This window comes from Moschus berezovskii, chromosome 19, assembly GCF_049115385.1.
Source record: "Moschus berezovskii isolate FMDL1 chromosome 19, NW_MosBer_1.0, whole genome shotgun sequence".
NCBI lineage: Eukaryota > Metazoa > Chordata > Mammalia > Artiodactyla > Moschidae > Moschus > Moschus berezovskii.
This window is the reverse complement of record NC_142478.1, coordinates 38,318,132-38,345,632: the sequence shown is the minus strand read 5'-3', so window position 1 is coordinate 38,345,632 and position 27,501 is coordinate 38,318,132. Positions and strand designations below refer to the sequence as shown.

At 39.5% G+C, this 27,501-nt stretch overlaps 1 protein-coding gene across 1 annotated transcript in view; it reads left to right on the top strand.

The window, feature by feature from the left end:
* Nucleotides 1-14,519: 14,519 nt before the first annotated feature.
* Nucleotides 14,520-27,501, top strand: part of FGF2 (fibroblast growth factor 2) — a 77,860-nt gene continuing 64,878 nt past the window's right edge. The window contains exon 1 of the mRNA XM_088828043.1: nucleotides 14,520-14,987. Coding sequence (XP_088684169.1) covers nucleotides 14,621-14,987 — 367 coding nt within the window. The 5' untranslated portion in view covers nucleotides 14,520-14,620. The remainder of the gene's footprint in view (nucleotides 14,988-27,501) is intronic.

The following is a 27,501-nucleotide window of genomic DNA, read 5'->3' as shown; positions in this document are numbered from 1 at the left end:
TCCCCTAGAGAAGGAAATGGCAACCCACTCCAGTATTCTTGCCTGGGAAATCCCATGGACCGAAGGCATATATTATATATCTATAATAAATATTGTATATGTCATCAGTACTAATCTATAATATATATTAAATTTTCATGGACAGAGGAGCCTGGCAAACTATAGCCCATGGGGTTGCAAAGAGTTGGACATGACTGAGTGACTAACACAAGACACACACACACACACATACACACACACACACCCCTAGACTATATATTATATGTATCATCAGTACATATATAACAGTATATACTATTATATACACACACACACTAGATGTTTAGCATGTTAATAAGGGACACAAATAATTGAGTCTATTTGAAATTTAAGCTTTTTACCATGACGTTGTTTGAATAGCTATGTTCCTTATATCTTAAGACTTCTAGTGTTAATGCCATTTTCTCTTCATGACAATGGGGGTTAAAGCGTCTGCCTCCAATGCGGGAGACCCGGGTTCGATCCCTGGGTCGGGAAGATCCCCTGGAGAAGGAAACGGTAACCCACTCCAGTATTCTTACCTGGAGAATCCCATGGACGGAGAAGACTGGTAGGCTACAGTCCATGGGGTCGCAGAGTCGGACACGACTGAGCGACGGAACGGAACGGAACGGAAGGTTTTTATATATATAACATTTAAAATTATTAAGAATGAGCAGTTATAAAAATCTTAAGAGCATCTTGCTCTCTCGAGAATCTAGATCTCTGTCTAGAGCCTAGATCACCTTAACAGTTAAGATGATTATAGAATTAACAAATTCAACTTGTTCCTGGTATCCATCGGGTTTATTTAGATGTAAGAACTCCTATGTGTGGGCATACAGTGAAAAACAGATACGATCAGATGTAACTGTAATAAATGTAGTTATTATAACAGTGTCTATATATGTGGGATGAGGATTCCCAGCTTGAATTTAGAGTATGTCTATAGTTTTCTTGGCAATTCCCACCCTCTCCCACTGTTGAATTATCAGGAATCCATGGAGAGCTTGGCTTGAAACAAAGCCAGTCTCCCAAACATGCCCAGACATGTTGGAATAATGTGTGTTGCCAAAAGATTAGAAATGGTGAAAGGCCATGGGACAGAAAAGGAACTCCAGTTGGCCTAGTTTCCTTAGTATTTCAGCCTAATGAGTTAATCCGGTAATCTGCCCTTTTAATTTATTCTTTTAATTCTGAAATCTCTTGCTTATTTAGTCATCTGACTACTAGGAATTACTTTTGAAGTATAATATTACAAGAAGACAAAAACCAGAAGTAAGTATTATACACAGGGTTTCCTGTTTATAGATTTGCAAAATACTTAAATGACTAATGGGGGTGAATGCAATATATCTAAACAATGGACTCACTAAAAGCTTCTACACAAATGCGTTGGATAGCTTGTTCCAATGTCTGACTCAGAAGAAAATATTCTAGTGCACTCATGTACATGGAGAACGCTGACGATAGATGGATGCAATCGTTGGGAATGAAGTGGCAGTGTTAACACTTCATTAAAATGATTTCATCAAAAATATGATACTAGAATGCTGAAATGTTTCTTAATTTTAATTATTGATTTACTTATTTTTGGCTGTGCTGGGTCTTAGTTGCTGCACGGGGTTTTTCTCTAGTTGCGGAGAGCGAGAGTGGGGCCTTTTCTAGCTGTGGTATGTGGGCTTCTCTTGTTGCGACTTGTGGGCTGTAGAGTGTGCTGGTTCAGTAGTTGTGGTCCACAGGCTTAGGTTTAGTTGCCCTGTGGCATGTGGAATCTTCCTGGATTAGGGATCGAACCTGTGTCCTCTGCATTGGCAGGCAGATTCTTAACCACTGGACCACTAGGAAAGTCCCTGGGATGCTGATATTTTTAAAAATTTATTTTTAATTGGAGGATAATTGCTTTACAGTGTTATGTTGGTTTCTGCCACACATCAGCATGAATCAGCCATAAGTATACATATGTTCCCTCCCTTTTGAATCTCCTTCCCACCTTCCACCCCAATGCTGAAATTTTTAAATGATAGCATATGCTGCTGTCAAATTGTCCAGTGACACTACTCAGTTTCTCTTTCCTTGTACTGTCAACTTCAATTTTCTGTTCTGTTTTCTACCAGTTTTTGAAAATAAATATGTAAGAAAATCACCAAAAGTAAACTGTCATCATTTTCATCTCTCTAAGCTCTAACCGGAGAAGGCAATGGCAAGCCACTCCAGTACTCTTGCCTGGAAAATCCCATGGATGGAGGAGCCTGGTAGGCTGCAGTCCGTGGGGTCGCTAAGGGTCGGACACGACTGAGCGACTTCACTTTCACTTTTCACTTTCACACATTGGAGAAGGAAATGGCAACCCACTCCAGTGTTCTTGCCTGGAGAATCCCAGGGATGGGGGAGCCTGGTGGGCTTCCATCTATGGGGTCACACAGAGTCGGACACGACTGAAGTGACTTAGCAGCAGCAGCAACCTCTAACCAGTGTTGACTACTTCCCTTTTGTACAGTAATTCTGACATGTGGAACAAAGAGATTTTCTGATTCTTGATAGAAGTAACAATGTCATATCTTTTTGCCTTCTCATACTGTAAAAAAACTATGGTTTGCCAGTAGTCATGTATGGATGTGAGAGTTGGACCATAAAGAAAGCTGAGTGCCAAAGAATTGATGCTTTTGAACTGTGGTGTTGGAGAAGACTCTTAAGAGTCCCTTGGACTGCAAGGAGATTCAACCAGTCCATCCTAAAGGAGATCAATCCTGAATATTCATTGGAAGGACTGATGCTGAAGCTGAAACTCCAGTACTTTGGACTCATTAGAAAAGACCCTGATGCTGGGAAAGATTGAAGGTGGGAGGAGAACGGGACAGCAGAGGATGAGTTGGTTGGATGGCATCACCAACTCGATGGACATGAGTTTGAGTGAACTCTGGGAGTTGGTGATGGACAGGGAAGCCTGGTGTGCTGCAGTCCATGGGGTTGTAAAGAGTCCGACATTATTGAGTGACTGAACTGAATAGAAGTAACAATACGGATTTTAGTGTTTGGGGATTTTTGTTTTTTTCTTGAAATCAAAAACTAATCTTTTGCACTCTTTCCAAGAATTACAATATGACAGTTTCTAATCTGATTAAGACTGTTTTTCATCAGTACACAGAATATTCAAAGAAAATTACTATTCAGTACCAATATCAATAAAAAAGAAAAGAAGAAATCTGTAGTTTTCTTTTTTCTCTCCCCTCTCCGCAACCTATAACATATATATGACAAGAAGTTTCTTAAAGCATTTGAAGAAGAGAAGGAAAACTTTTTTAAAAAGAGAAAAGAAAAGAGAAGAAGAGGAGAAAATGGATACTGTTCAAGTTTGGAAGATTCTTGAATTTGATGAAATTGTAATAAGAACAGTTTAAGAGAATACAGAATTTAAAAGCAGTTTAAATGTTGGAAAACAAGTAGCAACATGAAGTTATTGTTGGAGCATATCCCATTGCTAATTCCTACTTTCAGTGCAAATCAAAAGTCTTATAGTCCCTTATCTGACCTGCTCTACTCCAACTTCAGTTTTGTGGTATATCTTTTCCCAAGATAAAGAGCTGTCACCACGTGAAAATTTTTTTAGATTTTCCAGATTCTTTTTCTTGTTGCCCAATTACAAGGATAAGCAAGTTATTTCTTCTGGCTCCTATGTGAAAACTCTTACTAGTAAATAGGATTTTGTAAAGCTCAGAAAGACACTATATATAAATGTACTTTAAAATGCACAAAGAATCATACAAATATAAGTCAACATCATTACTAAGGTCATTATGTAATATGTCTATTTTTTCCTTTTCTTTTTACTTTTTTCTCATCCTATTTTTATTTTATGAATAATTAACACTGCTATATTGAAATTATAATATTCAGTTAGGTTCAGAATGTCAAGCATTTCTGGTTTTGCCTTTCAGTAAAACTAAAAAAAAATACTCCACCTTGCAAATTTTTACTTTAGATTGAAGGTGACAGTATGTTAAAAAAAAAAGATTAGAAAACACGATCTAAAAATATTGGGGCTATCCAGGTGGCTCAGTGGTAAAGAACCTATCTGCCAAGATAGGTGACATGGGTTTGATCCCTTTATCAGGGAGATCCCCTGGAGAAAAAAATGGCAACCCACTCCAGTCTTCTTGCCTGGGAAATCCCATTGTCAGAGAAACCTGTCAGGCTACAGTCCATTGGGTTGCACAAGAGTTGGACACGACTTAGCGACTAAACAACAACAACAAAGTTGTTATTTTCTAAAAAGTAGTTTTTCTTCTCGGTTTTCAATAATTAACTAGCTTCCTTGATGGTGGTGGTTGTCATCAAAACTCATTGAAGTAAAATTCCACAGCTTGGTATGTTCAGTTCAGTTCAGTTCAGTCGCTCAGTCGTGTCCGACTCTCTGCGACCCCATGAATCACAGCACGCCAGGCCTCCCTGTCCATCACCAAATCCCGGAGTTCACTCAAACTCATGTCCACAGAGTCGGTGATGCCATCGAGCCATCTCATTCTCTGTCATCCCCTTCTCCTCCCGCTCCCAACCTTTCCCAGCATCAGAGTCTTTTCCAGTGAGTCAACTCGTCGCATGAGGTGGTCAAAGTATTGCAGTTTCAGCTTTAGCATCAGTCCCTCCAATGAACACCCAGGATTGATCTCCTCCAGAATGGACTGGTTGGATCTCCTTGCAGTATAAGGGACTCTCAAGAGTCTTCTCCAACACCACAGCTCAAAAGCATCGATTCTTTGGCGATCAGCTTTCTTCACAGTCCAACTCTCACATCCATACATGACCACGGGAAAAACCATTGCCTTGACTAGACGGACCTTGGTAGCCATTAGAAATCTTGTACTTCAAGGTAATTCAAGTTGTTACAAAAGTCATTCAGGGGAAAGAAATCAGTGGTCATAATAAATTATTCCTTTTCTTAGTGTTGATAAACAGAGATCTCTGGGAAACACAGTCTGTGCAAAAGAAGGCAGAGAAAACAAGAACAAATTGTCAGACTGGCTACAGACACAGAAAATACGGTCTGTGTTTGGCCTGTGTCCCGTTCCTCAGGGGTTCTGCTTAGACCAGCACTACCGTAAGAACACATTTTGTGTATTAAACATGCAAGAAGGCAAAGCCAAAACCTGAAATGCAGTCCACTTCCAGTAATCTGCGTGTTTTATTTTTTTTTTCCTGGTTTATCAAATAATGTTTTCTCTCAGATAGGAGATCTGGCTGGCTTCCCTGCTACTTCCCCTGACTATTGCTTTAGTGTTTATTATGGTATCATAAATTATTTTTTTATTATTTTTCCAAGTAAAAATAAGAAGGAAAGAAGTAAACCCATTCTTTAAAAAACACATTACATAGAAAAAAGAAAAAGAATGTGGCTCCAGCTCATTCTCTAGAATGGATAATTATGAAGGGCTGTCAGGTCAGTAAATACTAAACAGAACAGAGACATGTTCATGAATCAGCCCTCGTTCACTGTTAGCATGGGACCTTTAGTTTATCTTCCCCCTGTTTTTGCTCATCTGCACCAGCATAGAAGAGCCAGTGACAATAAAAGAATATATCTTCCCAATATTCCTTCCTTTACAGGCCCTTTTTTACTAAAGCTTGGTCATTTTGATCTCTGTACCTTTAAAAACCCATCAGATATAGAAAAAAAAAAAATTATGGTTACCAGGGGGTAAGGAAGGGAGGAATAAATTGTTAGACTAAGATTGACAAGTACACATTACTATATATAAAATAAATAATAATAACCTACTATATAACACAGGGAACTCTACTCAATGCTCTGTAATGGCCTATGTGAGAAAAGAATCCAAAAATGAATGGATATATGTATAACTGATTCACTTGGCTATACACTTGAAAGTAACACAGCATATTAAATCAACTATGCACCAATAATTTTTTTTAAAACACCATCTGAATCCACATGGAGACTGAATACTGACATAATATGCTTCCCCAAAATATGCCATTGGGCATAAGAATTATTTCTCACTAAAGGTGCCTGAAAAACAGCAGGTACAAGAAGGGTGCTCTGACTTCCCCTTTTCTTCCTGAAAGCAGAAGATAAAACTCCCTTGTGAAAGATGCCCTCACTGTACCAGGAGGAAAGGGACACTCTTATCACCAGAGATGGGGAGTGGAGGCTGAGAGAACTCTGTACAAACAGACCCTATTAAAGTGACTCTCATTTTCCTTGGCTCTCCCCATATATTTTACTTTTATTTCCCCACAACTTTCTCTCTTTGTTCAACCTAGTATATAAACACTTAGACTTAGCCCCTTCTTTGGGTCTTCAGCTTCAGTTTTAGCATCAGTCCTTCCGATCAATATTCAGGGTTGATTTCCTTTAGGATTGACTGGTTTGATCTCCTTGCAGTCCAGGGGACTCTCAAGAGTCTTCTTCAGCACCACAGTTCAAAAGCATTGATTCTTTGGTGCTCAACCTTCTTTATGGTCCAACTCTCACATCCATACATAGAAAAACCATAGCTTTGACTATATGGAACTTTGTCGGCAAAGTGATGTCTCTGCTTTTTAATATGCTGTCTAGGTTTGTCATATTTTTTCCAAGGAGCAAGTGTCTTTTAATTTCATGGCTGCAGTCACCATCTGCAGTGATTTTGGAGCCCAAGAAAATAAAGTCTGTCACTATTTCCATTTTCTTTTGCCATGAAGTGATGAGCCTGGATGCCATGCTTTCATTTTTTGAATGTTGAGTTTTAAGCCAGCTTTTTCACTCTCCTCTTTCACTTTCATGAAGAGGCTCTTTAGTTCCTCTTTGCTTTCTGACATAAGGGTGGTGTCATCTGCATATCTGAGGTTATTGATATTTCTTCCAGCAATCTTGATTCCAGCTTATGCTTCATCCAGCCCAGCATTTCACATGATGTACTCTGCATATAAGTTAAATCAGCAGGGTGAGAATATACCTGAAAATATATAAAGGAGCCTTGACATACTCCTTTCCCAATATGAACTAGTCTGTTGTTTCATGACTGGTTCTAACTGTTGTTTCTTGACCTGCATACAGGTTTCTCAGGAGGCAGGTAAGGTGATCTGGTATTCTCTTCTCTTTAAGAGTTTTCCATAGTTTGTTGTGATCCACACAGTCAAAAGCTTTAGCATAGTCAATGAAGTAGAAGTAATTTTTTTTTTTAGAATTCCCTTGCTTTTTCTGTGATTCAATGGATGTTGGCAATTTTATCTCTGGTTCCTCTGCCTTTTCTAAATCTAGCTTATATATATCTGAAAGTTCTTGGCTCACATACTGTTGAAACCTAGCTTGAAAGATTTTGAGCATTACTTGGCTAGCAAGTGAAATGAGTACTGTTGTGCGGTAGTTTGAACATTCTTTGGCATTACCCTTCTTTGGGATTGGAATAAAAACTGACCTTTTCCAGTCCTGTGGTCACTGCTGAGTTTTCCAAATTCACTGGCATATTGAGTGAAGCACTTTCAAAGCATCATATTTTAGAATTTGAAATAGCTCAGTTGTAATTCCATCTCCTCCACTAGTTTTGTTCGTAGTCATGCTTCCCAAGGCCCTCTTGACTTCACACTCCAGGACCTGGCTCTAGGTGAGTGACCACCTAGAGTGTAGTTATTCTTTGTATTCTTGCCACCTCTTCTTAATATCTTCTGCTTCTGTTAGGTCCATACCACTTCGGTCCTTTATTGTGCTCATCTTTGCATGAAATGTTCCCTTGATATCTCTAATTTTCTTGAAGATAAAATTAGGAACTCCCGGATCCTATTTCTAAAAAGATACTGAGATGTTTTTCAGAGACAGCAGAACAAAACTCACAAGTCTACAGCCAAAGCCTGTCCAGAGGAGAAAATTTTGACTAAAATAACACCTGGAACAAAGCTCCTCCCCAGGGAGCAGAAGGACTGAGATAGACTAAAACCTGAACCATTTCAGCAGCAAAGGGTCCTGAGGCAGGGCACACAGGTTGTTGTACCCCATGTCAGTCAGTCGTTGGTTCCCTGGTTGGGGTGCCGTGTGTGTGTGTGGTAACCTCCCGTGTAGTTTTGGACAGTTCCCTGACAAGGGCAATTTCTGGAGAAGGGCAGATCCACAAGCTACTATCAGCTGGCAGTCACAACAGTTGAGGGTGGAGTACTGGTCAGGTAGAGGGCATAGGGTGGGGCCAATGGTGTCTAGGAGAGGGGGCTTCCAAGGCATCCAGGTGTTGGCCATAGTCCTGGATACCTGGTCTACCACTGTCATCCAGCACTCTCCTTTATCAGCACTTACTGACCCGGTGGTGTAGAGACACACTGTCCCGTGTGGTCTTCAGGTGGTCATCATCAACTGAGATCTGGCTGAGAATTCAGCTGGTCCCCAGGTGTGGCCAGTGCTGCAGCCCCTTCGGGTCCCAGCCCTGGGACCCTCCTCTCTGTCCCTCCCTCCCCCACTCTCCCACTCACTCACTGTCTGAACCCTCTCGCTGCTCCAGGACCAGGAAGTGCTGACTGCACTCTGCATCTTCCTGGGTAGACAAGGTGAGTGAGGCTACCCCGGGCCTTGTGTGGGTCTCAGGAGGGAGCTTTCTGCCACCCCAGGGCTACAGCTTAGGACAGGAGGCTTCCTGGTCTTGGCATTTTGAAAAATAGATTCTCTTCAGCTTCCCTCTGGGGGCTCAGCCCCTAAGGAAGCATGGGTTCTTGTGCCTTGTCTGACCTAACTCTGAGCTGCTTTCCCCCCCTCTTCCGGCGCAGTGCTTTTGTAGTCTGGGTTGGTAGGTTCTTTATATCTTTTCTTTCTGTTAAACTTCACTGGGAGATTTTTCTAATGATACTTAAAACTATCTTTTAGGAACCAAAGATAAAAAACCTTTTCTCCCTCAAAAAATCCTGATTTTTTTTTTTTCTTTTATAACTATTGTCTCAGCTCTGCGTTTCAAAAGTTTATTCTTAAAACACAAAAGCTGGACAAGAACTTTTTTTGGTTTTGCATTCCCGCTAAATAATGCTGATCCTCCCTGAGGCAACGCATGCCTCTGACTACATAATAGAATCTTTGAAACAAGGAAGATTTCAGAAGAGGACACCATCTCAGCCCAGCCACCAGGAAGGAACCGCAAGACCAGAGGCATGGGAAAGTGGGGCCTGGCTTAGAGGCCCTGGAAGCATAAGGAGTTTGCTGCAGAAGAGGAAGCCTGCCAGAAAGACAAAGGCAAAGGAATGTGGAAAGAAATCAAGATGAGTTGTTAGAGGTTTCTGGTTTCAGGCTCCGTAGGGGAATCCCTAGATCACTGGGCCTGGCCTGCGGCTGCCCTTTATAGGGCATGTCCGGACTTGCAAGGTCTGGACTCTGGAAAAGATAAGATAGAAAAGAAAGAGAAACCACCATGAATTTGTTCAAGATATTTAAAATAGGCAGTGGTGAATATTTGGCCTTGATCTAGATACACAGAACAGCCCAGGTGTGTACTACTAGAGAGGAATTTAAAAGACATAGAATGTAGTTCAAGATATGTCAGAACTAGATAAAAAGAGTCATGTGGAACCAATAAAAGGAAAATATAAAGTATTAGTTTTCTTCATTGTAGAAAACTCAGATGAAGAGGGAATACTGTTCTGATTTTCAAACTAGAATTAATGGTATTGGGTCAGGGCAGGTTGCCCTCAATTGTGCCAAAGGGGCATACTGATCATTTTGAATTTAAGTTACCTAAGAAACAGCCCGTCCAGGAAGGACACTCGGACCTTCCTCCGTACTCCGTGAAAGCTGGAAATAAGTCTCCGTATAAACAGTGCCTTCCCTAACAGCAGAAGACAGGGAGATGTTCTTCTCACCAGAGCAAGGCCAGTGCTCAGAGGCTGCAGAAACAACACTTGTTACTTCACCACCCTAAGTCCAAACTAATGCGTCTTGTCAGTTTTTCACAAATTTATTGTTTCTTTGTCTAAAAAGTATAAAAGCTTCATGCCTTGATCATTTGTCCTTATCTTTGAGACCTCAGTGGTACAAAGTTTAATTTGATTTTCTCCTGTGCATCTGTCTTGTGTCAATCTAATTATTAGACCAGATGAAAGAACCCAGAAGGGCAGGGAAAAATTTTCCCCTCTTCAACAATGGCATGGTTCAAAACAGGCCTAGTAATTTAAGTAAATCATGTAAAAGGTACAAAGTGTATTCCAGACACTTGCCAGGGTAAATTGAGAATTGGCCACATAATTCCTCTTGGTTTCCGATATTTGGGTCAAACAAACATTTCCAAACTGTTTTTTAAAGTATTTTTGTCTGTTCATAAGTAAAAAACAGAGTTTGTTTTCTCACTCTTTGGCCTTTTAATTGATAATTTATTTCAGTCAATCATCTCTGAATTTATAGTCATATTTTTATTTACTGAGAGCTTAATATTTGTGCTTTACATATAATAACTCTTTTAATCATCACAAAAACTCTGTGAGATGGATTCCCATTTTATAACTGAGGAAAAATTAAATGTCCTGTCCTTGGCACTAAGTGCTTTGTATGTAGTATTTCATTTAATTCTTAAATAACTATGGTCACCAAACTTGGGTCTACTTGCCTGTCATTACAGCAAAACCAATCTAATGACACCAGGTGGTGGTGAAGGAAAGTACAGCATTTATTTTCAGGGCTTCAAGCAAGGGAAATGGACAGCTTTCACTCAGAAGACCTGAACTCCCTGTTGGCTTTCAGGCAAGGGTTTTTAAAGACAACCTGTTAGGTGAGGGTGAGAGTTATAGCTTCTGGACTTTCTTATGATGAACTGTGGTGAGGTAACAGGGTGATGTTTCAGGAATCTTAATCATCAGCCATAGTTCCAGCTGGTCTGGCGTCTAGCACTTGTGCTCAGCAAGTAGTCACCATCCTTCACCTGGACAGAGGCCTTTGTTTCTACAGGACAACTCAAAGATATGCATCTGATTGTTACCATGTCTCTTGAGAAGAAACCAAGACTTTTATTGCAGAACTCTTGCTTCTTGACTGCTTTTCCTTTGTTACAGAATTCCTTCACTTCCCTAATTAGTAACTGCTTGCTCTTTGGAACTGAGGGACAGTCTAGGAGACTACAGCCTTTTTCTACAAACAAGAAACAGGTGACACAGGGACTTTTGTACCCAGCAGGGCCCTGCAGAGTGTTGCTTGGTGTCAGTTCCCTCTTTTCTTTGATACTCCTCAATCCTGAGTGGAGCAGGGATGAGCCAAAAAAAGGGAAGAAAGTTTTAGATAGAGAGAGGTTAGTCAAAAACTCAGCAGGGGAATTTGATTTTGGGGAGGATTCAGTTTTCACTATGAGGTTCTATTATTTTCCCCATTTTGTTGATGAGAACATAGAGACTCAGATGAATCTGTTTTTGTTTTAAATTTTTATTTATAGTTATTTATTGTTTTTACTTTTGGCTGTGCTGAGTCTTTGTTGCTGTGCATGGGATTTTTCTCGTTTTGGAGCGCGGGAACTACTCTCTAGTTGCGATGTGCTGGCTTCTCGCTGTGGTGGCTTCTCTTGTTGTAGAGCACAGGATCTAGGGTGTGTGGGCTTCAGTAGTCGTATCTCATGGGCTCTAGAGCACAGGCTCAGTAGTTGTGGACAGGCTTAGTTACCCTGCCGCATGTGAAACCTTCCTGAACCAGGGAACAAATCCACATCCCCTGCATTGTGACATGGACTCTTAACCAGTGAACCACCAGGGAAGCCCTATGAATTTGTTTTAAGGTGACACAACTAGTAAGTGATGCAGAAAGGATTTAACCCAAGCCTACCTGTTAACCCAAATGTAATGTTAAAAATAAGGCAGAGTGCTAAAGAATTGATGCATTCAAACTGTGGTGCTGGAGAAGACTCCTGAGAGTCCCTTGGACAGCACAGAGATACAACCAGTCAATCCTAAAGAAAGTAAATCCTGAATATACATTGGAAGAACTGATGCTGAAGCTGAAGCTCCAGTATTTTGGTCACCTGATGTGAAGAGTTGACTCATTGGAAAAGTCCCTGAGGCTGGGGAAGCTTGAGGGCAGAAGAAGAGGGTGTCAGAAGATGAGATGGTTGGATGGAGTCACCGATGCAATGGACATGAACTTGGGCAAACTTCTGGAAATGACATGGGACAGGGAAGCCTGGTGTGCTGCAGTCCATAGAGTCACATAGAGTTGGATACTACTGGGTGACTGAACAACAACAATGTTAAAAGGCTAGAAATAATCTGTTATCCTCTTCCAGGAGAGGGGAGCACATCTTCAAATGGAAATTTATATCACCTTTATGTAGTGAAATTTATGCCCTGTTTTTAGCTAGAAAGAGGAAGGCAGAGTTCTTCCTTTGTCAGCTGCTTCTCAATTGCTTGCAGTTTACAGTAATCCTCATGAAAAGTAGTATATGGTATATTCTGATTCCCTTCACAAGCAAAAAGAGAGTCATCGAGTGCTTATCACTGGGGCAGCTACATGGGCATGTGGCCTGTGCAGTCATGCAGAGCCCTGTACTCTGAAGGTCCTGTACTTGGTTCAATGCTCTGCTATTTCCATCCTGAAATTCTTAGTAATTATTGAACAAGTATAGGGGAGGGGAAAAAATTTCCCTCTACCCTTTTGAGTTCTTGGCTAAGTAAATATTAGTTGCTCAGTCCTGTTTGACTCTTTGTGACCCCATGGACTGTAGCCCACCAGGCTTCTCTGTCCATGGGATTCTTCCAGCAAGAATACTAGAATGGGTTGCCATTCCCTTCTTCAGGGGATCTTCCCAACCCAGGATTTGAACCCAGGTCTCCTGCATCACAAGCAGATTCTTTACCATCTGAGCCACCATGGAAGCCTTGGCTGAAACCCCCTTGTTAATTAAAAAATAGTTAAGAGAAAAAACGTAGAAGTTTATTAATATGTATACCTCATGTATATATGAGAGATACCCAGAAAAAACAAGTAACTCTCCAGATGGCTCTAGTATTCTTGCCTGGAGAATCTGTTTAAAAAGTAGATATAATGTATATATTCAGTAATAAGTAATTAGTTAAATAAATTAATGGTGAAGTGAAGTGTTAGTCGCTCAGTCATGTCCAACTCTTTGCGACCTCATGGACTGTAACCTGCCAGGCTCCTCTGTCCATGGGGATTCTCCAGGCAAGAACAATGGAGTGGGTTGCCATTTCCCTCTCCAATGCATGAAAGTGAAAAGTAAAAGTGAAGTCGCTCAGTCGTGTCCGACTCCTAGCGACCCCACGGACTGCAGCCTACCAGGTTCCTCTGTCCATGGAATTTTCCAGGCAAGAGTACTGGAGTGGGTTGCCATTTCCTTCTCCACAAAGAATGATGGGAATCATGGGAATATGTCAAAAGAACATGAAAGCCAACCTGAATGGGTTCCCACTAGCCAAATCTGGGACAATTTGAGCATCAGTAAGCAGTGATAGAAACAGATATTGCCTACTGAACAAAATAAGCATCCATGAGTTCATACTAATATACATAAATGGATGGATGAGGAGAAGAAGAAGCTTTTCCTTATAGTATCTGATGCCATTTATATAAAATGCTCACTACTAAATGTGGAGGGAATGACGGATTTAGGAAATCACCATTTGGCATCATAGTAGAAAATCTTACAAGGCTTCTTGACAAAGAATAGAACTTTCAGAGGCAACTGATAGAGGAAAGGTAACTAGACTAGTAAGAGATTTCTTACCCGCAACCTTGGTTGAATCAGACAATTTGCATTTATATTTACAGATCACTGGAGATATCCCTCTATCAAAGGCAGATCTCATCCACATGTGAGAGCAAAGAAAAGAAATTTTGGTGTGTTGCAGAGGCTCCAAAAATATCCTGCCCATGTACCTTTCTGAGAAAATGTTCCAACCAAATGAAAATCAAATCTCATGACAGGGAAAGTGAAAAGTTCAAGAAACATTGATAAACAATGAATCTTCTAATATTTGCAATTATATCTAAATGGATGATGACAGTTAACTGGAGATTATACTCTGGTAAGAATTTTTAAACAGGAGAGAGAGTCTGGGAGGAAAAACTCAGTCACTGTCTAGGATTGAAATCCTATAATTACGTCATACAAACTCAAGATTTAGGCAACACTGGGAGGAAATGGGCAGTTAAATATTCTAAAGGTTTCACTTCAGTAGAAGGAGTGGGGAAGGATTAAACTAATAATACAGGGTGGTAAGAAGGCAAATTACTTATTTTTTTGATATATCAGTATAAATATTATAATAGTTGGGAAGACAACTATTAGTAAAAATGAAAATATACATGTCTGGTAGGAAATGAGCAAGTTGGAGGGTATTATTTAATTTTCACATATCCATAGAAATGTAAATATGACTGTTAAAGCCAGGAACATTATAAGTAGCAGATGGACATCCAATATATGAGTAGAGGAGGAAAAGCTAAAAAGAAACTTTATCAATCTAAGTGAGGAAAAGAGAGAAAAGAAAGTATAAAAATGTACAATAAAAATGGAAGAAATAAAGTTAACTATATAAATTGTCACGATAAATGTGAAATTCTCCCATCAAAAGGCAAAAATTCTCAGGTTGAGTTTGAAAATCAAATTCAATTATATTCTCCATCAGGAAGGGCCTTAGTAAAATGACACATTTGAAACAGGGTAATTTGAGAAAGGTTTACTCTGGAAGCTGTGGGTGGGGAGTGGAAGATCCACAAGGCATGGTGTTACAACTGGGTGAATACTGGCAGGGCTGTTACCACTCTGAGGCCCAGAGGGACAAGGGGAGAGTGGGATTGCTAGAATCTGGGAAGAAAGAATCACATCAAGTAGGACACCCTGCAGGGAGTAGTGAGTCTCAGGTGAAGGTCACAGAGGTGACATCACAGGAAAGAGCCAAGAATTTACTTCAGTCTCCTTCTTTCCCTTCCCATTTAGCCAGAGAGCAAGGGAAGAAGTTGGTGTGGTCCCTCCAAATCAGCCTCCTTGCAGGGACCAGAAGGATGAATGGTGGGTCGAGAGAGGCAAGCAAACCAGACACCTGCCACCTATAACTTTTACAAAAACCATACTTAAATTAAAGCAGTGCAGAAAACGTTGAAGAATGGAAAGGTACATAGCTGTAACAAGATATTGATAGGACTTTTTCTATTATCTAGAAGTTGTGGGATTTAGGCTGGACCAAAAGCTAGGGAGCTATGAGCTCCCAACATGGGAGATTACATGGGAGATTACATGTTCTCCCACGAGAGAAGTATCTGGAAGTTGAGCTGCCAGAATATCCCCCCAGGACTTACTAATGGGCACACCAGCTAGTACCCTCTTCTTCCCAGTCTATGTAAAGGGAGATTTAGGGATGGGGAACAGTGATTTTTAGGCCTTAAGTAAAGCAATATTACTGGAGATTAGAACTTGAAGAGATACACTAAGGTTGTAAACTAGGTCACTTGTGTCCAGTTTCTTGACTGGATACTTGCTGAGTTGCAAAACACACAGGTCTAATCAGGTGATGCCACCAAAGTAGTGAATAGTCAGAGAGTCCTTGCAAGAGTAATGTGATCTCCTGAAGCATAGGTCATGCCAGAAGGTGGACACTGTGTCTCCTTCTGGCCTGGAGAGCCTTGAAGATGGCCACTGAGTGAACCCTGCCAGTAGGGTTTGAAAGAACATTAGCGAAGTATAACCAGGAAGATGAGACAACTCTCCTCCCATTCCAGGGCCAACTTGATGTGGCCAGACATTATGGAGGATCTTATACTTTTTCCGGGGTAGAAAGAATATCAGCCACTGTGTAGGACAGCTATATCACATTTCGGGTTTCCCTCAGTGGCTCAGCAGTAAAGAATCTGCCTACAGTGCAGGAGATGCAGGTTCGATCCCTGGGTTGAGAAGATCCCCTGGAGGAGGAAATGGCAACCCACTCCAGTATTCTTGCCTGGAGAATCCCATGGACAGAGGAGCCTGGGTTGCTACAGTCCATGGGGTCACAAAGAGTCAGATACAACTGAAGCAACTTAGCACACGTATCACATTTTAAATGACTCCTCTATAATATATTAATACATGGACAAACAATTCACACAAAGTCTATTACTAAATTAGGTACTTGAAGTGCTTAATCACAGCAATATTTGTAACAATAGTAAAATACCATCTAAATGACCCAAAACAGTAAATGGTGAAATAAATTACTCATATATCAACTAGGTGAAATTTAATTCCTAAAATATGAATTCTTTAAATTGTACCGCAAGATAGGAAATTATATTGTCCAGCAAAGAGAGTGGCATAGAAAATTATTCCTAGTCTATGACTGGAACGGTGTAAGAGAGGGCGTACACCAAGGAGCAAACACAAGAAGGAAGCACAGATAGGACTGAGGTCTTAGGCTCGTGGAGTGTGGATGACGTCTTTTTTGTAGTCATCTCTTTTGGTGTCATACAGTTGCTTAAGTCTTCAGCAATGAATGAAATCAAAGGCTTAAAACAGAGAAAGAAATGGGTGGAAGCAGAAGAGACAACCATTAGACAACCCTTGAGGAATTTTGCTTTAGAGGGAAGCAGAAAATGGGGGTGATGTCTAAAATGGGCTGTGGGGTCAAGGGAAGGGAGAGGCTTTTATGAAGATATGAAAAGAGCTACATATTTTTATGCTGATGGGAATGATCTGTTAGGAGCAAAACTAATGCTGAAGCAAAGCCCTTCAGCAAGGGAGAGGAAATGTGACCCACTCTCAAGTGGAGGTAAGCAGGGACAGGCCAGGGACCACATGGAGAACAGGGTAGGAGATACAGGTAGGTTGGCTGTTTGGTGGCGGGAAGTTGAGGAAATTCTATTCTGATTGATTCTGTTACCTTCAGTGAAATAAGAAGCAAAATGATTAATCAACTAAGAATGGGGTTTTTGGAAGTTTTGAGATAAAAGGTGAAGTATTAAATGGTCTCAGAAATGGAAAGAGTTAAGGGACCAAGACAGTATGGTAGAATTTCCTGAGAAAACGGAGGATCTTGGGTAATAGGTCTTACTGACATATCCCACTGCAAGACAACCTGTCTCAATTATATGATATCAGTGCCTTGAACACAGTTTTTCTGTTTTCTGTGTCTCTTAAAGAATCCAGTTTCAGTTCTATAAATTGCTAGTATCCTCATTTTTCATTTTATATGTGAACATTGATGTTGAAAGTACACTTGAGAGCAGCTGTCTTAAAGTATCAGCTTACATCTACTCTTTGAATGTTTTATCATTATACCAGAACATCTTCTGCAAACAGAATAATCTGACCCTAGGCACTGACACCATCACCCATCAGAAGCCATGATCTGTGATTTACGGTTGTGAATTAGATCGTAGACTCTCAAGAGAACTGACACCCCTCAGCAACTGCAAAATGAAGAAATCTATATAATTTTGCTCAGGATGAGTGATGTAGTTTTTTTTTTTTTAATGTAATGGCTCTAAGTGAAGACAAGGCCACACAAATCGCATGACTAACTCCTCTCAAAAGTTTGATTTTTTTTTTTTTTGCAGCCTACACGCTGATGTCATTAACAGTACTTAGTACCAGTGAGGTGGATATGATTGCACAGTGGAATTTATTCTAAGTGGATCAGGAAATGGGGGAGAGAAATGAACATATTAAAAGGAAAACCAAATTTAAATACTTGAAATAATTGACCAAGAAAAATGGTCAGTGTATATTTTATCTTTTGTTCCTTTAAAAATATGTGTTATATGGAAATTGTGATGAGCAGAAAAGAACAGTTCAAAGTACTGGGTTTTCCTGTCAGTTTCACCAAATGTCTAGCTCATAGGTGCCTCTATGGTCCACCTCTGCATAGATGAAAATCTTTCTTTAACAGACTAGAAGTCAGAATTCTGAATATTTATAGACTGAAGTTACTGTCTGTGAATCTGGTAACTTAGACCAGAGAATGTTGTTTTGAACAGTGGTGATTTAGGCACTTTTCTAGATAACATTGAAATGACTGTTTCGAAGCACTTGCCAAACTTGTGAAAAAATTTAAAAATCTAAATTAAATCAGTAGTGAACTGACATTTTTTGCATGCCAAGGTAATGCCCGAGATGATACCCAAAGTGAATGAGGAAAAAGAGGGACGATCATCCTGCTCTCAGGAAAAGTCTGAACTGACACAACTGTTTCAAGCAAACTTGGTAAAATGTTCTCCAAAGTCTTGAAACGTTCATTTATTTAATCAAAAGTATTTATTGAGGGTCTTCTATATCAAGTGCTAGAAATTATATTCTATCAATAAGTGAGTAAACATTACACAAATAATTACAAGGGCAATGGGCCCTGTGAAAGAGAAATCAAAAGGACCTGAGACCAAAGTATTCAGTTCAGTTCAGTTCAGTCGCTCAGTCGTGTCCGACTCTCCGCGACCCCATGAATCACAGCACGCCAGGCCTCCCTGTCCATCACCAACTCCCGAAGTTCACTCAAACTCATGTCCACAGAGTCGGTGAGAAAATAAATAGAATTATACAGTTACATATAACCGAAGCAAGGAGAACTACTTATATGTCCACAAGCAAGGGATTAAATAAATTATTGTATATCCATGCAATGGAATAATATGATGGAAGTAAGAGTAAACTTATAGAAAAATACCTAACGACATGTACAAATGCTTATAACATACTGTTAATGGAAAACACTGCTATAAAAGTGTGTCCAGTATGACCCAATTTGGTGAAAACTAAACAAAACTATTTCTAGATCTCGATCCTTGTCCATCATCTATGAAAGATATACCAGAAAATACTACCAATGAAAATTGCTGGCTGGGGATATTATAGCAATACCTTCTTCTTTGTGCTTATCTTCATGAACCTTCTTATAGTTTGTAAGAAGTAATAATAGTGAAGAAGTATAGGATTGGGCACGGGATAAGTGACATTTGAAAGAGAAGACCTAAGGAGAGTATTATTCAACCACTCTTTTAAGTTACTTAAAATCTGTTCTTGTATTCAATTAGATCAACAGAATACAGTATTCCCAAAACACATTTTTTAATCCCCTCCAGAAATGCTTTCACCAGGTTAAAATTGAATGTTGATCTCAACTTTATTAAGGCAATCTGAAGAACATTTTCTTTCTTTTTTTGTGGTGAAGGTAAGTGCAGCATTTATTATAAGGTGCCAAACAAAGAGTCCAAGACAGTTAGTGCTGGAGGAAACCAAACTCCCATACAGGTTTCAAGAAAGCAGTTTTTAAATTGGAGTTTGTTTGATTTGCAATGTTGTGTTGATTTGTGCTGTATAGCAGAGTGAATCAGTTTTATATATATGTATCTATCTATCTCAATATCTCAACTCTTTTTTTAGATTCTTTCCCCATGTAGGTCATGGCAGAGTATTGAATAGAGTTCCCTATGCTATACAGTAGGTCCTTATTAGTTATTTATTAAGAAAACATTTTTAAAGGCCAAGTGAGGGAGGGTGGTTACAGAGTGTATGATTAGCTTGTGTGCAATTCTCTGAATGCTGATGAGGTAACAGGGTGGTGTCACAGGGGTCAGCATTATCAATCCTTAAACTCCAGTAGGCCTGAGGGCTGCATACTCATGGTCATCAAGTTTAACATTGTCCATTTGGTGGGGTTTTTCACAACTGTGAAACGACTCAGAATACTATTATATAGGGACTTCAGAGAGGAGCTAAAGCAGACAATATAGGGGAGGGGTCTGTCCCAGGAAGGTCCCACAGAGTCCTGCTCTGTTACATTAAGACTGCATCATAGTTCAATTTCTCCTCTGTCCTACCTATTTTCCTAACTCCTCCATGGTGCTAATCCTAAATGCCCCTCTCCCCCTGTCCCCACCTGCCTCCAAATTCCAGCAGGCAAATCTCCATTTGAGAGCCTATTTCGAGGGAAACAGACTCAAGATGCCATCCAATCTGATCTTGTTTCCAAGGAAAGGTTGTATTGCTATATGCTTCCCTCTTAGAACTACTTTTGCTGCACCCCACGGGTTTTGGGCCATTGTGCTTTCATTTTCACTTGTCTCTAGGTGTCAGTGATCTATTAGTTGTTTAGTAGCTTATTGTTTAGCCTTCATGTGATTGTGTTTTTATAGTTTTTTTCTTGTGATCAGTGTTAGTCACTCAGTCATGTCTGACTCATTGTGACCCTATGGACTGTAGCCCACCAGGCTCCTCTGACCATGGAATTTCCCTGGCAAGAATACTGGAGTGGGTTGCCATTTCCTTCTCCAGGGGATCTTCCTGATCCAAGGATGGAACCTGGGTCTCCTGCATTGCAAGCAGATTATTTACTGTCTGAGCTACCAGGGAAGCCTCCCCTCCTTTTTTTTTTTTTTTTTGGTAGTTTATTTCTAATCTCATAGTGTTGTGCTCAGAAAAGATGACTGATATGATTTCAGTTTTCTTGAGTTTACCAAGGCTTGCCTTGTGTCCCAGCATATGGTCAATACTGGAGAATGTTCCATGTGCACTTGAGAAGAATGTGTATTCTGCTGCTTTTGGATGGAATATTCTATAAATACCAATTAAGTTCAGCTGGTCTAAAGTGTCATTTAAGGTCTCTGTTTCCTTGTTATTTTCTGCTGGATGATCTGTCCATTGATGAAAGTGGGGTGTTAAAGTGCCCCACTATTATTGTGTTCCCACCAATTTTTCCCTTTAGGTTGTTAGTATCTGCCTCACATATTGAGATGCTCCTCTGTTGGGTGCATATATATTTCAGTTCAGTTGCTCAGTCGTGTCTGACTTTGTGACCCCATGAACTGCAGCACCCCAGGCTTCTGTGTCTGTCACCAACTCCTAAAACTTGCTCCAACTCATGTACATCAAGTCGGTAATGCCATCCAACCATCTCCTCCTCTGTTGTCCCCTTCTCCTCCTGCCTTCAATCTTTCCCAGCATCAGGGACTTTTCCAAGGTGTCAGTTCTTCGCATCAGGTGGCCAAAGTATCAGAGTTTCTGCTTCAGTGTCAGTCCTTCCAATGAATATTCAGGACTGATCTCCTTTAGGATGGACTGGTTTGATTTCCTTGCAGTCCAAGGGACTCTCAGGAGTCTCCTCCAACACCACAGTTCAAAAGCAATACTTCAGGGCTCAGTTTTTCCTTTATGGTCGAGCGCTCACATCCATACATGACTATTGGAAAAACCATAGCTTTGACTGGACAGAACTTTGTGGGCATATAAATGTTACATCTTATTGGATTGAACCCTTCATCATTATGTAGTATCTTTCTTTGTCTAAGTCTTTGTTTTCAAGTCTATTTTGTCCAATATGAGTATTGCTACTCCAGCTGTCTTTTGATTTCCTTTAGCATGGAATACCTTCTCCCATCCCATTTACATCTGTAAATGTTCTTAGGTCTAAAGTGGGTCTCTTGTAGACAGTATATATATATGGGTCCTGTTTTTGTGTCCACCAAGCCAGTCTCGGTGGTGCATTTAATCCATTTACATTGAAGGTAATTATTGATATGTAGGAATGAAAAGAAATTAAGACAGCCTAAGTGCTGCACTCAATATGCCAGCAAATTTGGAAAACTCAGCAGTGGCCACAGTTCTGGAAAAGGTCACTCTTCATTCCAATCCCAAAGAAAGGCAATGCCAAAGAATGCTCAAACTATCGCACAATTGCACTCATCTCACACGCTAGTAAAGTCATGCTCAAAATTCTCCAATCCAGGCTTCAGCAATATGTGAACCGTGAACTTCCAGATGTTCAAGCAGATTTTAGAAAAGGCAGAGGAACCAGAGATCAAATTGCCAACATCCGCTGGATCATGGAGAAAGCAAGAGAGTTCCAGAAAAACATCTATTTCTGCTTCATTGACTATGCCAAAGCCTTTGACTGTGTGGATCACAATAAACTGTGGGAAATCCTGAAAGAGATGGGAATACCAGACCACCTGACCTGCCTCTTGAGAAACCTGTATGCAGGTCAGGAAGCAACAGTTAGAACTGGACATGGAACAACAGACTGGTTCCAAATAGGAAAAGGAGTATGTCAAGGTTGTATATTGTCACCCTGCTTATTTAATTCATATGCAGAGTACATCATGAGGAACGCTGGGCTGGAAGAAGCACAAGCTGGAATCAAGATTGTGGGGAGAAATATCAATAACCTCAGATATGCAGATGACACCACCCTTATGGCAGAAAGTGAAGAGGAACTCAAAGGCCTCTTGATGAAACTGAAAGAGGAGAGTGAAAATGTTGGCTTGAAGCTCAACATTCAGAAAACTAATTTCATGGGAAATAGATGGGGAAACAGTGGAAACAGTGTCAGACTTTATTTTTTTGGGCTCCAAAATCACTGCAGATGCTGATTGCAGCCATGAAATTAAAAGACGCTTACTCCTTGGAAGGAAATTTATGACCAACCTAGATAGCATATTAAAAAGCAGAGACATTACTTTGCCAACCAAGGTCCATCTAGTCAAGGCTATGGTTTTTCCCGTGGTCATGTATGGATGTGAGAGTTGGACTGTGAAGAAAGCTGATCGCCGAAGAATTGATGCTTTTGAACTGTGGTGCTGCAGAAGACTCTTGAGAGTCCCTTGGACTGCAAGGAGATCCAACCAGTCCATTCTAAAGGAGATCAATCCTGGGTGTTCATTGGAAGGACTAATGCTAAAGCTGAAACTGCAATACTTTGGCCACCTCATGAGATGAGTTGACTCACTGGAAAAGAGTCTGATACTGGGAGGGATTGGGGGTGGGAGGAGACGGGGATGGCAGAGAATGAGATGGCTGGATGGCATCACCGACTCGATGGACATGAGTTTGAGTGAACTCTGGGAGTTAGTGATGGACAGGGAGGCCTGGCGTGCTGTGATTCATGGGGTCACAAAGAGTAGGACAGGACTGAGCGCCTGAACTGAACTGAACTGAACTGAAAGAGACCTCTGGGACAACATTAAACACACCAACATTCACATTGTAGGGGTCTCAGAAGGAGAAGAGAGAAAGGACCTAAAATAAAATATTTGAAGAGATAATAGCTGAAAACTTCCTTAACCTGGGAAAGGAAATAGTCAACCAAGTCCAGGAAGTGCAGAGAGTCCCAGGCTGGATAAACCCAAGGAGAAACACATTGAGACACATAGTAATCAAACTGACAAAAATTAAAGACAAAGATAAATTATTAAAAGCAACAGGAAAAAATGACAAACAGCATACAAGGGAACTCCCATAAGGTTATCAGCTGATTTTTCAATAGAAACTCTACAAGCCAGAAGGGAACGACACAGTATTTTTAAGGTGATGAAGGGGAAGAAACTATAACCAAGAATACTCTTCCCAAGACTCTTGTTCAGATTTGATGGAGAAATCGAAAGTTTTATAGACAAGCAAAAGTTAAGAGAATTCAGCACCACCAAACGAGGTCTATAAGTGCAAAAGGAACTTCTCTAGGCAAGAAACACAAGAGAAGGAAAAGACCTACAAAAAATTAGCATGAAAAAATTAAGAAAATGGTGAAGAACATTTTTAATCTTTGGCAAAATTATAGTTCAAAATATTGACCCTTATTGCTCCTTTTATTTATTTTTTTCTTTTTTTGGCTTTGCCCCAAAATTGTCTTGTCAATGTCTCCTTAAGATATTAACATTTCATATGTGATGTGTTCAAAGTTCAGAGAAATTATACCCTTTTATCATCTGCTCACTAAGCATCTATTAATGAAGCCCCGTTATAGTAACTGTGGGGGCAATTATTTACCTATTGGTTTCTACTAATCATGTGATCTTTTCTTTTTCTTTTTTCAGTATACCAACAAAACTGATATCCCCATGGCATATAGGATCTTAGTTCCCTGACTGGGGATTGAACCCATGCCCCATGCATGGAAGCTCAGAGTCTTAACCACTGGACCACCAGGGAAGTCCCATGCTCCTTTGATAAAGAGCCACTGGATAGGTTTTAAGAGAATTGATTCCAGGAAAGAGGTTACTTTTCATTGAGCTTTTATCAAACAGTACACATTTGAGAACCTTACTTCCTATTGCCTTGTCTGCCAGAAAGATTAGAGCTAAATTCAGGGATCAATTAGCGTAAAGATCGAGCTCCTGTTACAACTGGTTTTGTCCTTTTAAGTGACATGTGCTGCTCATATTTATAATTTTAAGCTCTTCTGTCTTTTAATAGGCAAATTCCCTCAAATTGTCTTTCTAAATAGACATGCAAGATAGAGGGATGTCCAGATGCTCTGTAGTAAATAAACATAAAAAATCGGAAGTTAGTACTCTTTTGCTCTTTGTACATATCCATACCACTAAAGTTTTAAAATAATCATCCTTGTAATAGTCAATATGCTTTTCCTAACTTGTTAAGCCTTTTACATGAATAGTGAAAACATTAACTTTATCTCAGCCTCCTTGAATTATAATGGTTTTAAACAGAATCTTTACTACAACTTCATTATTCTATTAGTAAACTGTTGGTCAAAACATTAGTTTTTCAGACAGCATATTGTTTTGGAAATTTTAAATTAATGAAATGCATTTTCCTATCATAGAAGGAATATTGAGAGAACATTTGAAACCGTTAAGTCTAGTCAATTCTGGTTCCAGCTTTTTTTTTTTTTTAAATCACTACTCCTTCTTTCTGTATTACTTTTGTGAGATGACCTTAACCTTTAGGAACACTAATTTGAGATGAAATTTTGTGTTCTCCTAATGACTAGGGGGTGAAGTGTCTAAATGACCTTTTTCATCTCCAGGGAGATGACTGCTGTAGGTCAGGTTTGAGGTCATTGGCTAAAGAATTACAAAGAAAGTCATAGTTTTGGCAGATACAGATAAAGCTGATGCTTCTGTGATGAAAGAGAAAAATATTTACTCCTCTCCTCTGAACATAAATAAACGCTGGCTATAATCAGCCAGTTTTGGTGGTTTGGAGTTTAAAATATTTCTAAATTTGGTATACATTACCATATGTGGTCAGGTTAAAGTTATTGATGTCTGGGAACATTTCTGGGAAAACAGAAATATTTCCAGAAAAAGATAAAGAATCTTAGAACTGTAGAGATGGAAGAACTCTTTGGTAGTCTATTTGGTATCTAGAAAGGCTAACAAAGAGTCCATAATATGCAAAAACTGTCTGGAAAACTGAAGTAAGATTGTTTTTGTAACTTCTTGCTGTAATGCACTTTTATTCAGCGTTTGCATAAAAGAACGTGATGAAAGGTAGGAATTTGCATGATTACCACAATACGATTATGGTAATCAATGTTGCCCTGTCCTGAAAATTGTCTTGTCAATGTCTCCTTAAGATACTAACATTTCATAGGTGATGTGTTCAAAGTTCAGATAAATTATACCCTTTTATCATCTGCTCACTAAACATCTATTAATGAAGCCCAGCTGTGGTAACTTTGGGGGCAATTATTTACCTATTGGTTTTTACTAATCATGTGATCTTTTATTTTTCTTTTTTCAGTATACCAACAAAACTGATCTCCTTTATTTTCAGATCATGACTAATCAGAGGTATAGATTCACATGAGGATTGTAGGTCTGGGATTAGGTAATTGAATTTTTAATTTTCATGTAATCTTTTTAAATTGACTTTTCTCTAACCACATTTTGCCACTTGCTCAATTTATTCTTTTGTAAACTTCAGTTCAGTTCAGTTCAGTTCAGTTCAGTCGCTCAGTCGTGTCCGACTCTCCGCGACCCCATGAATCACAGCACGCCAGGCCTCCCTGTCCATCACCAACTCCCGGAGTTCACTCAAATTCGTGTCCACAGAGTCGGTGATGCCATCCAGCCATCTCATTCTTTGTCGTCCCTGTCTCCTCCCGCCCCCAATCCTTCCCAGCATCAGAGTCTTTTCCAGTGAGTCAACTCGTCGCATGAGGTGGCCAAAGTATTGCAGTTTCAGCTTTAGCATCAGTCCTTCCAATGAACACCCAGGATTGATCTCCTTTAGAATGGACTGGTTGGATCTCCTTGCAGTCCAAGGGACTCTCAAGAGTCTTCTGCAGCACCACAGTTCAAAAGCATCAATTCTTCGGCGATCAGCTTTCTTCACAGTCCAACTCTCACATCCATAGATGACCACTGGAAAAACCATAGCCTTGACTAGACGGACCTTTGTTGGCAAAGTAACGTCTCTGCTTTTTAATAAACTATCTAGGTTTAGAAGTAGAATTTTACTATATCTGCTAATTTTATCTTAACACTTCTAACTTGTAAAAAGGCTTTTAAATTTTTATTTCATCTGTACTACTCCTTAGCATTCCCAGCTTATGATGCTAAAATTTTAACAAGAATGGCACCTCTATAATGGCATGAGCACTGTTCATTGGTAAGAATATAACATAGTACCATCACTTTGGAGGTGAATTTGGCAATGTCTTTTAAAATTAAAATTGAAAATGCAATCTCATGGAGATGGAATAGAAGTGCTCACTCTGCTGATGGTCATGTGGTGACTCGAGAACTGGTTAGATGATTTCTGATATACTAGGCTTTGGAAGTCAGTAATTTATGTATTTTAGTAAACTTTCATAAGGAAATGGGGTTAGTGTGATTTCTTTCAAAAACAGTTAACATTTAGAGTTCCACAGTCATTGATCACACCCATGCATAATGTAGATATATTTGGTTTTCCAAAACAGCTTTCTAAAATGAAACTAGTGCATGTGTTCATTTAATATATATATTAGTTCAGACTCTGCTTATTGCCACTAGGTCCAACAATACAGCAATGTTTAGGGCAAAAAGATCTCTTCCTTTAAAGCACTTTATATTCTATTGAAGTGAGGTGACTGATAACATATAAGGAAATGAATAAATAAGATACAATTTTAGATAATAAGTTTTATGTAGTAGAGAGTAGCCAGAGGTTATTTTTATAAAATAAAAATAATTTGACTATCCAAGGTAATCAGTACTAACATTTTAATATATCTCATTCTAATATGGGCTTTAACAAATTTAACAAATGGATTATTATTCTATAATTTTGCAAACTACATTCAATTCACAATATAAGCATTTGTATTCTATTACAAAACTGTCTATGTGGCTTCATGGAAGACATTGGTTTCTATGACTATAACATGATTTACTAAAATTAATTTGTTCATCTTTATTTAGATTATCCTTCATTTTTTCCTCATTATGATCAATGTACTGAACACCAGGGTTGCTAAATATATATGTATGTGATTTTTTTCTTGAGAGTAAATTTCTTACACCAAAACTGTTGGCCCAAATTATATTTACATAATTTCAAAAATTTAAGAAAGTGATGCACACATTGTCTTTTCAAAATGCTACAATAATTGATCCTCCAATCTGGCAGTTCATGAAGTTTCCTGTTCATCCTGTTTTTGGTAACCTGCGGTAATATTCTTTTTTTCTCTCAATTTCATAGGAGAACATTTCCATTTTTATTTCAATATGCATTTTTCTAAGATATAATTCTAAGATATAATTTAAAATACCATATTTTAAAGTGCATAGCTTAGTGTTATTTTTGTATTTTCACAAAGTTGTGCAACCATCACTGT